At 44.5% G+C, this 12999-nt stretch overlaps 1 protein-coding gene across 1 annotated transcript; it reads right to left on the bottom strand.

The window, feature by feature from the left end:
- Positions 1-1175: 1175 nt before the first annotated feature.
- TMEM143 (transmembrane protein 143) lies at positions 1176-12915 on the bottom strand. The gene is made up of 7 exons (XM_033171255.1): positions 12219-12915; positions 8127-8234; positions 7266-7460; positions 6342-6475; positions 4956-5235; positions 3349-3538; positions 1176-3215 (listed from the first exon to the last, which is right to left on the bottom strand). Exons 1-7 carry the CDS (start codon positions 12411-12413, stop codon positions 3049-3051), a joined length of 1269 nt encoding a protein of 422 aa, XP_033027146.1. The 5' UTR covers positions 12414-12915; the 3' UTR covers positions 1176-3048.
- Between the last annotated feature and the right edge of the window lie 84 nt (positions 12916-12999).

Raw genomic sequence — 12999 nt, 5'->3', positions numbered from 1 at the left:
TATTCTTCAAGGAAACCTCAAGATAAGAGAGCTCAAGTAATTTTTTTGTGGGGAGCCCTTGTCAGCAAGTGGCAGGATACTACACAATGAAGCAGGCTGTTTTATTGTGTCACTTGTGCTAATTTTCTTTTATAAAGCCATAATTGGCTTTTTCTAAGTTTATCACTGCTGAAAACGTGATATATTAGAAACAGAATCTCCCCTCCACCAATCTGCCATAAAATGTTCAATGAAGCCAAGAAAGTCACTCAAGAGGGTGGTAGTTCCCCCCCCCCCAACAATATAGTGTGTCTGCCCCAATAAAGTGTCATTTGTTAGGAAGGGGAGCTGTGTGCTCATTGGTCCCATAGCAAAACCCAGCAGCATGAAAATCTCCCACGGGCCACCTGCTATAACAGCAGGCATCTCCTAACAGAGAACACACAAAAACCGTCATCGGGGGCCATGATCACTGCCTAGAACTGCCGAGCTTCCTGTATTGCTTGCTGCAGGAACAAGTGGGTGCCTCACCATGATGTATCTATTTGTTCTGTAATGTCCTGGGATTCCTGGGAGGGATTCAACTTGGGTCTAGACAAAACAGTTGCTACTGAAAGAACAAGTTAATGGTAAAGTAGGAACTCATGGTATACAAGTGAGACACACAGCTACAGGGAGTCAAGGAAAGCCAGAAATAATGATGTCGTCGTTGAATGAATGTTAATGTTTTCAAATACCTGGCTGTTATTTGCTCAGTCAAGTATCCAACTCCAGTGTGCAAAATATTATAAATAGGGATTGTTAAAGAGGGGCTCCTGATGCCCCTATTGCACACAGGATACTTTGAAGGTGTGGAGCTACAAGGAAGCTTTTAGGCCATTGTGGGATGTTTCTAATGTATTTCTTTTCCCCTCTTCGTTTTAATGCATCTATGTGGGTGGGTGCGTGGGGTTGTCTCTCTTTAGGTTTAGTTGTAAGGTGCTTTGGGTTGCCCTGGGCAAGAAAAAGCAACTAACAAATTTAAATAATAATAATAATAATAATAATAATAATAATAATAATAATAATAATAATAATAATAATAATATACATCCAAGCATAACTAACCACTGCCCTCCTGGCTGTTCAGTTCAGTGAAGTTACTTTAGGACCAAGCAGTGCAAAATAAAACAGAATAAAAAGTAGGAGAAAACTTGTCAATATGGGAAAATATTTTTTTATTGCGCCAAAGATACAGACATTCATGCAGTTTCCCCTGAGCCACAATGACTTCCAACATGGGTGGAGGGTGAAACAAACAAACAAACAAACAAAAACCCCAACCACTGCTATTTTAAGACTAAGAGCTCACTTTGGGCATGAGAAGCTCAGAACAAGCTGTTGTTAGAGGGCCTTCTCACACCACTACACACACCTGTAGGTAAGAGCGCTGTTTAGGCATGTTACAAGAGACAAAAACTTCAGGTAGCACTCTCTTGGTGATGGGAAGAAATCAAAAGTGAAAATCAGGGCAATGCTACCATGTAAAATATCACAGAGGCATTGCCCTGCTGTTGCTTTTAGACTGTGAAACAGCAGACAAGTGTCCACAAACAGCCTCCAGTTGGCTCATAATTGCACCAAGTTCTCTGAGGTTTTGCTGGCAGGTGCTGCTTCAAATACCACATCATGGCTGATGGGAGACTGCACGGCTGGTACATGCACCCATAAAAAAGGACAGAAGACCTCTCTGGGAGGGGGGGCAGCTGGCCCCCAGTCTAACACAAGAAACAGTGAACAGTATCACATCTGCTCAGTTACAAGGACATTCATTAGGGTGAAGTCGTTTCCCCCAAGCACACATACATACAGTGAACATACATGCACTATTTAGAGATGGAGGCAGCAGAAGTCAGGTACCCTCCATGAGGGTAGAATTAAGACCTTATTGCATGCATTAATAGGAGGTAGCAGATACCTTAACTTCAAAATCCATCAGCAACAGCCCTCCCAATAATTCCTACTGCTTGTGCAAGTTTCTGAACTCCAAACCTCAACTGTAGACTGTTGACCAATCGACAACCAGAAAACAAAAGACTGTGTGGTTCAGTGTGTAAATACTGGAACTTAAAAAACACATAGGAGCCCTAGGCTTAATTCTCAATTCATTCATTAACTCAGTGTAAATTTGTTCCAAGGCGTCAAATCTGTTCTCATTATAGCGGCCTGAAGCTGGAACATCTGGGGGCAATAATATGGAGAAGTGCCTCTAGAAACGTGCCGAGTGCCCTTCCCTAACAAGTCAAAGCACTGCATGAACTTACTGAGTTGTCCAAGACCATGCAGTATGCGTGTCATCTCACCCTCCGTGGTCTCTATAAAACAGGCAAAACAAAAACCAAGTGCGTAGTATATCTTCAAATACCTCGTAAGCGTGTACTGTGAATTTCAAAGTGCTATAGAAGTGATTTAATATGTTTTTGAAGCCCCCAAGCAGCAGAGCAAAGGAAAATTTCTAAAACCCCATCTTGCCCTAAACGCAAGCAATTCATTGCTTTATGCCATTCTCATTTCAAATGTAAACAGCCCTGCCTGGAACTTCATCCCCACATTCCTCAGATACAAGAAAAAAACAGGCAGCCCCTCCCCCCCCCCAGAAAGGCAGCAGCATATAATAAAAGTGTTTTTGCAAAAACAGGGACACCTTTAAAAACAAGCTTCCCCCCAGCCTTCCAAATAGCTGAGTCTGAGGTGTAACATGTCCCCCTTGTAATGAGGTTGAATGTTGTATGCCAGGCGATATTTACACCTCTTATGGTGTTACATGCTTGAGTTTCCTTCAAACATGGATTCCTGGAGGAACATACACATTCAGGAGAGATACAGCAGCAGTAGTAGAAGCAGAAACCCTGAGGTTTCTGGGCAGCATCGACAACTGCAGCCCTGGGCACTGCTCCCATAATGCCCCGGGAAGGCAAGAATTCCCCTGCCTGTGCCTTCAAAGCCTCACATGCCCAGTGTTAGGGGCCTTAGCAGGAGGCCTGACCATTAAGAACCAAAAGTGCTGGCCAGAACAATCCTAGGAGGCTCCTAACCAGTCACAGGATGGGTCCTTGTTGCGGGAGAACCCACTGCTCCAACTCCCAGTTCCATGAGATGCCTGCAGGCACGGTCGGCACAGAAGGTTACATTCAGACCAGAGTGGAGGTGCAGCCAAGCCTGAACCTCTTGCCTCATGCGTTCAATGGTTCTGGAGTCTGGAGGACAGACAGAGAGAGAGAGAGGGAGGTCAGAGAACCTTTCACAAGCTCAAACCCATTCCAGGGGCTGGCTTAGTTTTTCATTGCTTCAGCCCTGCCCCAACCTAAAGAACCAAGGCCAGGTAAATACCTATGTCCAGGGGGTGATAGTGTTGGTGCAGCTGGAGGAGGAAACTGTGTGCCAAGATGACCTCCTTGGCATGTTCTTCCTGGGCACGCAGAGCAAGGGCATCCAGTAGCTCAGAGTTGTTGGATGTGCTGCGGTAATACAGCATGTGCACCAGCTCAAGGGAGTGGATATTCCGGCGCTGGCCAAAGACCTTTAACAAGAAGAAAGCAGGGGTGTCCACAGGAAGTAAGACTGCTAAGAACAGCCCTCCTGGATTTGGCCAATGGCCCATCAAGCCCAGCATCCTGTTCTCACAGCGGCCACACAAGTGCCTGTGAGAATCCTACAAGCAGGACCTGAGCACAAGAGCCCTCGCCCCCTTGCAGTTTCCAGCAACTGGTATTCAGCGTAGCCATCATAGGTAGTAGCCACTGCTATACCTATCCATTAATTTTGTCTAATCGTCTTTTAAAGCCATTCAAGTTGGTGGTGATTGCTGCCTCCTATGGGAGCGAGTCCCATAGTTTAACTATAACTGTGGACAAGTTGGGATTAAGGCCTCCTGGGTTTACAGCCAGTTACTGCAGTGCTTTTGAGCAGGGCTGACATGTATTGCAATTCCCTAGCGAAGTGTCCATCAATAGGAGGGACAAGGGGTGAGAGGAGGAAGGAGGACTTATAAACTGCAAGTACCCACACAGGGAAAAGGGACGCGGGTGGCGCTGTGGTCTAAACCACAGAGCCTGGGGCTTGCCGATCAGAAGGTCGGCGGTTCGAATCCCCACGACAGGGTGAGCTCCCGTTGTTCGGTCCCAGCTTCTGCCCACCTAGCAGTTTGAAAGCACGAAGTGGAAGTAGATAAATAGGTACCACTCTGGTGGGAAAGTAAACGGCGTTTCCGTGCACTGCTCTGGTTCACCAGAAGTGACATAGTCATGCTGGCCACATGACCCAGAAGCTGTCTGTGGACAAACGCTGGCTCCCTCAGCCTATACAGCGAGATGAGCACCGCAACCCTAGAATCGTCCGCGACTGGACCTAATGGTCAGGGGTACCTTTACCTTTACCCCACATGGGGAGTATAGTGCATTTAGAGGTGTCTGTTACAGTTTTATCCTGAAGGTAAAGGTATCTTTAAGTGCACCTTCAATGGGTAATTCCCCCAACTACCCCACACAATGGAATAAATGGTAGATACATCTATTTGAGAAAATGACGTGGTGCATATGGCCATGTTGGCCTGTTTTGTCCAGAAAAACCAGACAACTGTTCCAATCTGTCTACCTGACAGCAGCTCTCTGGAATCTCAAGGAGACCTTCATCATAACAGTTAAATATGAGAAGTAATAATTATGTTGGGCTTACTTATAAAACCCGCAACTCGCTTGCACTGGCTTTGTGACCCATAGATTGGGAAAGGCTGCCCTAACACAGTGGCAGAAACCTCCAGATCTTTACTTTTGTTTTAATCCCTGGCCATTGACTATGCTGATTGTTGAACTCCCATCAGCCCCAATGTCGGAACTGTCCGCTCTTTCCTTAAAGGCTATGTTACCAAAGGTCACATGGCTGGCAATCTGTTTTAAGGGCCAGTTTTCTAGAAACAGCGATGGCGGCATCATGCATACCTTCCAAGCCCGGAAGGCCATAAAGGCTGCGAAGAAAAGCAGCAGGGAGGTAGTGCCAATCTTCAGGTCAGAAAGCACCACCATGCCCACGTTGACGAAGAAAGCCAAGCCGCTCACTATCAGCATGCTGTTGAGGAGGGCCCTGTAGAAGATGGAGGTGCGGACTTTGACCGCGGGCAGCAACTGCTCCAGGCCTTCCAGGGGAATGTCCTTAAAGCATTTAAGCATGAGGTGAGCATTCTTAATCCGGGCAGCCACCACCACCCGTTTGAAGTACTGTCTGATTTGGGAGGAAAAGGGGCAAAACATAAAAATTTAAAAAAACCACAGAGGAAAGAAAGCATTTGCATTTTATTTATGGATAAATAAATAAAATATTTCTGTACCACTATATCAAAAAATATCAAGGCAACATAAAAGGTAATTCAATTAAAAATATAAGCAGGAAATCATTAAGGTGACTTCCCCCAAATAACCCTGGGAACTGCAGAATGTTAAAGGCGCTGAGAGATGTTAGGAGATACCGCACCAACCCCCCTCACAGAGGCACATTTCTCAGAGTGCTTTTAAAATTGGTCCCTCTTCCCAGGGAACTCTGGGAATTGTAGCTCTGCGAGGGGAGTCCTAACAACTCTTGGCACCCTCAACAAACAACGGTTCACAGGACTCTGAGAGAAGCCCTGACTGTTTAAAGTGGTATAATACTGCTTTAAATGTATAGTGCAGATGGAACCTGAGGTACAGTGTATAAGCACTCATCAAAACCCTGCAAATTTTACTCAATACTGTATACTGTTGTACATGAATTCTTTAAAGTTATAAAGTATTGAACAAGAATCATAAAATACAATGTTGACTGAAAGACAGAAGAGATTATCATTAAATAAAGTGATGTGGATAAAACACCATACTAAGTGGCCAAACACATTTTGTCCATGTGGTCTTCTCCAGAGGCAAATACCAATAAAACACAGATGCAGAGCACATACAGTACTGTATGTTTCCTTTTCAAACAGGGATCATGCTCACATAACTTTTTTTAAAAAAAGTTAAGAAATTCCTTCAGTCTCCAAACTATTGGAAACTGCTTTGATTAAAAAGTGCCCAAGCATCCACAGTACGGTATGTCCCTGAATGATCTATCCACTTATGAACAAAACGTATTCACTGCCTATCTTCCTACCCAGTTAACGCAGAGCAGACTTCCCCAAACTGCTGCAATCCAGATGCAGTTGGTCTCCAACTCCCAATAGCTTCAGCCTAAGGCCAAGATTTATGGGTGTCTGAACAGTGTAACGAGTTGGGAGAGGCAAATGTAGAGTCAGGGGAATAGCTCTCCCCAAAAGGATCTCAGGGTGGGATCTATTATTATTATTTTTCACTTGCCTGTCTGCTGGAAACCGAGATGTGCCAAAGAACCCCCTCTGATTCTGAAGGGTAGTCATCACACTCAGTGGTCCGAACCGTTGGCCAAGGGCCCAGAATTTTATGTATTCATACTGATCCAGATTTACTGACACCTGCAAAAAGGGAGGCATGAAAATACAATTGCTTTTTGGGGGGCAGGGGGGCTTGTGTTGCAACTACAGCTAAGGAGCATTCCATACCGATAGTGCGAATTATTTTGAGGGTGTGTGCACTATTTTTTATTTTAAACACTTGTACATAAATGTTACAATGAGGTGTACACATTTAAGAATAAATAAATAAATAAATAAATAAATAAATAAAGCAAGCCAACCTGCATATAAAATAAGGAACCAAATCTCCAATGGTGGCAAAAAAAGTGCCAAGTATGTTAAGTAATCCAAGCAACTGGATCGGCACAGAGAGCACTTTTGAATGTAAAAATGAGACACAGGGGCTGAAGTCACAAGGCTTTCATGCATCAGTGCATGAAATCTACAGCCCTCCAGATGCTGTTGGGAGCTGGAGTCCAATGGGTTCACCTGCTCTAAAAGGTGTGCCTTTATAGCTTCACATTTGGGGGGCTATGCTGTTGATCTCTTCAACAATACTCTGTACATTTTAATATGAATTTCTCATGGTTCTTATATTAATTTTATTGCTGCAAGCCCTAAGATAATAAACTGATGACAGGAAGGCTAATGGTAACAGTAACACTAATAATATACGAAGAAGCTCAGACACAGGGAAGCTGAAGGGCCTCTGGTGGAGCTGTGCCTGAACTTAACAGTAATCTCTGCAGTGAGAAAACTCCCATAACATGCATGTACAGAATCTGGCTTTGTTAAGAGTCACATTGAGTTACGGTGATGAAGAATGGCCCTATCCTGGGACAGGTCTCACCTGGACTTCATCATGAGGATGGTGGACCACAAGGGCATAGGCCAGGGATTCCTCTGACAAACTGTTGAAGTTGGCCTGGTCCAGCAATGGATCCATCCTGGCCAAAACTTCCTGTTCTTTTGCTAACCGCTCAGCATCAGTCAGAAAGAACTCCTGCAGTGTGTCCTGGTCAGGATTAATAGGAGCATAGAGAGCCTCGGAAGGGGAGAAATAAATAGCCCATATTAACACCATTAACAGTGTTATTATTATTTACTGCATTTATCGGTCATTTTGCACAATAAAAAGCCTGAATGCAACTTGCCAAGGTAAAATAGAATGCATAAACGCAACTTAATACCATAAGAAATACAAAACAATGGGCCCTATAAAATTCCTTTGACGCTCATCCTACGATATAGCAAGGACAAGTCCTACCCTTCCCACTAAAAGATGACCACCACCTCAGCAGGCAACACAAAAAGGCCTTAGCCTGCCAGCTAAAGATTGACAAGGATGGTGCTAGGTACATCACCCCGAAGGAGCGTTCAGCAAACAGGGGGCCACCACTGAGAAGGCCTGATTCACACTCTGCACCTACCTCAGGTGGAGCACAGCAAGAAGGGGTCTGTGATGAAAACCACAGGGTCTGGGCTGGTTCATATGGGGAGAGGCAGTCCTTGAGGAATTAAGAGCTGTGGAGTGCTTTAAAGATCAGTTCCTGTACCTCTGAGCCCGGAAACTAGTGAGTAAGCCAGTATCTAATCACAATGCCTCCCACTAGCTTCTGGCACACGCTGCTCCCCAACCCCTTCTGCATTTGGATTAGCAATTCATTCAGAAACAAGGCCAGTCCCCACAAGGAGCGTACTTTGTCATTACCTGTAATTGCTCTAGGATGGAGTGGTAACGGTGAAGAAGGGACGAGTCCACTTGAGAGACAAATGCCAGGAAAGTGGCACGATCTGCTTCACTAGAAGAGTGGAACTCCTGAAAGAGGGAACAGACAAGGTTAGTCCAAAGGTGGTTTAGAAGCAAATGACCTGTTTACGTAGGTTTGTTGTGATATGCTTAATTGCAGCCGTTTATTAAAAGGATGCCTAACTTTGTCCTGAGATATTGTTATAATTGAGGCAACAGACTGACAGATTATTCCATGCTGCTACAGCAGTGTTATCCTTAAGCTTCCCTATCAATCGGAAACAACTTTTAAAAAACTTAGTCCCCAACTGGGTCGATACAAATTAAATCAGTTTTGCGAATTTGGAGCCCTCTGGGCGTTTTTGACTACAACTCCCATGATAGGAGTCCTAGTCTAAAGCATCCGGTGGGCACCAAACTGGCAGAGGTGCCAGGCAAAAACATTCCTTTTCAACCAGGCCTTTGGCTGTTAACAATCCATGGCCTTATAAAGCTTGTGTGTGTGTTTTAATGTTTTTATTTTTTGTAAAGTCACTTTGAGTTGCCTGCAGCAAGAAAAGCTCCTAACAGATTTAATAAATAATAGGCAATAGTAAAGACTGGATTAAGTTGTTGTTGTTTACAGGTTTGATCTACATTTATTTAAGAACATGTAACACGCATACATGCACACTAATTACTAAGTTCACATCCTGCACACATAAACAAGTTATTAGCTGCCACTGGAGAACTCCACACACACACACACAAACACCCTGCCACCAATTCTAGGCCAATTCAAGCTTTTGTGGTGAACCAAGCTCCCAGAAAGATCCTTTCAGCATTTGTGGCTCCTTTCATTTTTAGCTGGGGTGCTTGGTGTCATTATGAGCAAGGCTTCCATGTTCCAAGCTTCAAGTAAGACAACGCACGTCAGCTTCCTATTACAAAAGGAATCACAGTCCATTGGCCGATCCTGTGCTTTGCATGTAGAAAAGATCAGGGATTGGGTGATGTGGAAGGACTGCTGCCTGAGACTCTGGAGAGCCACTGCTAGTCAATACTTAGGCTTCATATACACCATACATTTAAAGCACATGGCTTTCTCCAAAGAATCCTGGGAACTGCAGTTTACCCATCACAAAGCTACAATCCCCAGCACCAGTGCTATTTTTCTAGAAAGAGGTCGCAGTGATCACCACCCTCATTCTCTTAGAATGGCAATGGCGCTCACCAGAGAGGTGCCGGAGCTCACCTGTACTGAGTTCCTGTTGAGTTCCCCCTGGGGGGAAAAACCTGCCCAGCACCCTTAACAAATTACAGACCTCAGGATTTGTGTGGGGGCAGGGAGCCATCTGCTTTTCATGAATGGTGCATGTGTACATAGTCTTAAGCTAGAGGAACAAATAGTCTGACCTGATATAAAGCACTTTCTTATTTTCCTATGACTATACACATGAGTGAGTGAAGCTCAAACTTTAGGTAATTTATAATTGGCTTTTGTATGCTTTACACCTCCCACAGAGGAGGAGGAGAAAGGAGAAGATAGTCTTCTAGTCCTTACTTTATAAGTCTCTCCACCTCTCTATGCTTGACTATAGCTGGGGTGGCCAATTCAGCAAGAAAGAAATCCTGGATGGAAATAAAAGAAAATACAAAAGATGCTTGCTGCAGGTTTCATACACTGTTAACATCAAGGTGGAAAAACGTATAGCGCTCTCTCTCTCTCGCTGTCTATACAGCCACACCCACACCCCACATACCTACTCGCAATGGAACATGATCTCATTGCACACTTAGCACTAAGCCTGCTCCATATTGTTCAGTGTCACCAGCCCAGAGGGCCACCAGCTATCCCAATCTGGCTGTCAATGAAATGTGTCAGGAAGGCATTCTCTTGACCTAGCTTCTGCAGGTGATGAAGAACATGCAGCCACTCTGTTCTTTTCTTCCATCTCCCAATTCACAAAGGGGGGCTTTCCTCTCTGACATAAAGCTCCTATCAAAATATTCCATTCACATACTGAAGATAAAAATATGTTGATAATAATATATTAAGATTCTATACTATGAAGTTCCCAAGGGTCTCCAGAGTAACATTATACAATTTCTGAACCACAGCTAGCTAGCAGCTCTTAACTATAGCTTCTCTTTCATCCTTCCTTATATCCCTTTCTTCCTTTTCTGGTCTGGAACAACAGCTCTCTTCTCAATAATCCACATACCCTTTCTGCCTTCCCTCATTTTACACTTGTTCAGCAAATAGTGCAGTGGCTTCAGAGCTACAGAAAAATCCCCTTCAAAAAACTCATTCATCTCCCCCCAGCCTCTTTTATTATTATTTGCAGCAACCATTTTAGGCACACCCAACTGATGCATAATCACCAATGCACGGAAGAAGGCTTAACAGGGGCGTAATGGGGGGTGGGATATGCTTATACGCACTCTGCCAACATATGCAGGGGTTGGGAATCGAATCCCTGTGTGAAATGGTCACCGCCTGTATTTATTTAATTTATATCCCACTCACCCTTCCTCTGCAAGGAACTGATGAAGATATTCTTATTATACCAGATATTTGGAAATTAGTTGTTTTCTTATTGTTGATTTTATTCTATTAATGTTTATTAAATTTTGTAGTGCTTTAACTGAATGTATTGTATACTAGCAGCCTCATACTTTTTGCTCAGAAATTCCAAGAAACCACAAAATCAGTAGTTAAAATCAGGCTAGTTTTGAAATGTTCAGTCTGTCATCTTGATTCAGAATAACACCCAACTGTATCCAAACACAGAAAAAAAACCCTGCTCCTTGACCTCAGGAACTATCATGCAAAGTTTGGTTACTATACTTAAGTATGCACAGTGATATACAGTATAGTAGCTTCTAGCATTTCTAATCTTGCTCAGTACCTTATGATTGTGTGTTGAAAGTCAGCTTAAATACTCTTAAATTATTAGACATAAATTTTACCTGGATCAGCCATTGTCATTAAGTTTTCCCACACCCAAATATTCATTTCTTAATGTCTGTGCTCTTCACACATCTCTACTTTGGCCATCCTAGTAGAGATTAAACTCTCTAGAAGGGCCACCATCGCCTGTTAGATTCAACACCATGCACTCTTGTAGAATGCAAGATGTGTTAAAGAGCAAAGGTTTTGTACTGTTTCCACACCGAGTATCAGGATGCAGCAGGCTCTGGGAGTGGGAGCAACAGACTTCAATATCGAATGAGTTGCACCCAAGAACACATACAATCATTGTAAAACAAAACATCTTTTGTACCAAGGTAGCCCAAGTTACTGGGCCAATAAATGCTATACAGTACTCAAGGATCTGAATGCCTCATGCAAAAGTAAGCCAATTGCCATATATTCATTTAAGTTTAGCTTCAGCTTAGCTGTACAATCTTAAGTACGACAAGCTAGCTGAGAAGAGGATTCTGAGTCTGACACTTACGCAACATATTGTAGCACACCACCCCAACTTCTGTGCGGTGTGAGATTCTAGGGGTTCCAGGTGCTTCCTCAAGGTTTGGTTTCCTTGGAATGAGGGACAGTGGAGACTGTGGTGTCTTTAGGATATCTGGTTTATTTACACATATATACAACCTTAGCCTACGATGGAAGGGCTCACAGCATTAACGCTGCAAGCAGTCTTGCTTCTCCCAGCCACAGCATTGGATTCAAGCAGAGATCAAGCAAGGCTCTCACTCTCTGGCTTCTGCCTGCACTATGATTCTAACCCAGCTTTGACACACAACTCTGGCTACTGTCTTTCTCACTACCAGTCAAGTGTGGGAGGGGGCCCATCTATTTGCCCTCTGGCACAGGGCAATCTCCTGTTATACTAATGACCATACTTATACAGTACTTAGGTGGCAACTACAACCCTTGCTGGACTAATTTAACAATGGAATTCTCCATTAGCTTCTAACCCTTGCTGGATCCAGGGGATCATAAGAGGCTCAGGCTTCATACAGACTGATCCACCTCAGCAAAAACAAACAAAAAACCAGTCACAGCACTATGTTCATAACTTCTTATGAACCCATGCAGAGCCCCAGTTATACCTTCACTAGAGCATCAACCAGGTAGTCCTTGGAATAGGGGATGTATCTCTCCCGATAGTCCACCGTCCAATTCTTTGGCTCCACTGGTTTCCACATCTTCCGGTATTTCACCATCCTGGAAGCGAGGGAGGCCTTGCCACGGGATGGCAACCCTACAACTCCAGCCCCTAAGGCTAACCGCGCTGCGCACAGCATTCTAGCAAAGTTCAAAGTTTAGCAGTCAGGCATGTTCAGCTTCTTTTCCAAAGGCTTTCAAAAATGACCCTAATTTGCAAGTGGGATACAGCGGGCATTAGCCAGTAACAGGACACATCTTTCTTCAAAGCAACGAAGTCAAAGACTTCCAAAGGCTTGGCCCACACCGTGGAGGCCGAAATGGAGGGGGGGGAGGCTCCTTGCGGTCAGAGCCTTGACCAGAGCAGCCAGGTCAGAGGTCTTCTGCACAACGGTGCCACCACCACCACCACCACCAGTGCAAGTGGGCCTGGAACAAATCAGATCAGCCAAACAGGAGGTGGGGTCACTGCCCCGAAACGAATTAAGTTGGCTGAACTGATGAGAATAGCGATACTCTCACCAACCTGGAAGAAAAAGCCTTTGCATTCACTCTGGGCCCGTTTCAGACGGGGCGGAGGGCGTGAAGCCCACCATACAAGGTAGTAGGTTCCTAACCTCTAAAGAGAAAAAGGGCTGACATTGCCCTTAGTGCGCACGCGCAAGCTTCTTTCCCGCCCTTCGTTCCTTACTTGTGCCCGGGGGAGGCGGAGCCTCCTTTCCCCCG

This window comes from Lacerta agilis, chromosome 14, assembly GCF_009819535.1.
Source record: "Lacerta agilis isolate rLacAgi1 chromosome 14, rLacAgi1.pri, whole genome shotgun sequence".
NCBI classification, from domain to species: Eukaryota; Metazoa; Chordata; class Lepidosauria; order Squamata; family Lacertidae; genus Lacerta; species Lacerta agilis.
The sequence above is the reverse complement of the archived record's forward strand: the minus strand, read 5'-3'. Positions and strand labels throughout refer to the sequence as shown.

Bases quoted from the DNA above. Each gene is read 5' to 3' on its own strand.
- TMEM143 (XM_033171255.1), bottom strand. From the start codon at position 12,413: ATGCTGTGCGCAGCGCGGTTAGCCTTAGGGGCTGGAGTTGTAGGGTTG. The intron at 6,476-7,265 runs GTGAGACCTGTC...CCCTTTTTGCAG, and splicing joins ATCCTCATGATGAAGTCCAG to GTGTCAGTAAATCTGGATCA. The intron at 3,539-4,955 runs GTATGCATGATG...TTCTTGTTAAAG, and splicing joins TGGCCTTCCGGGCTTGGAAG to GTCTTTGGCCAGCGCCGGAA.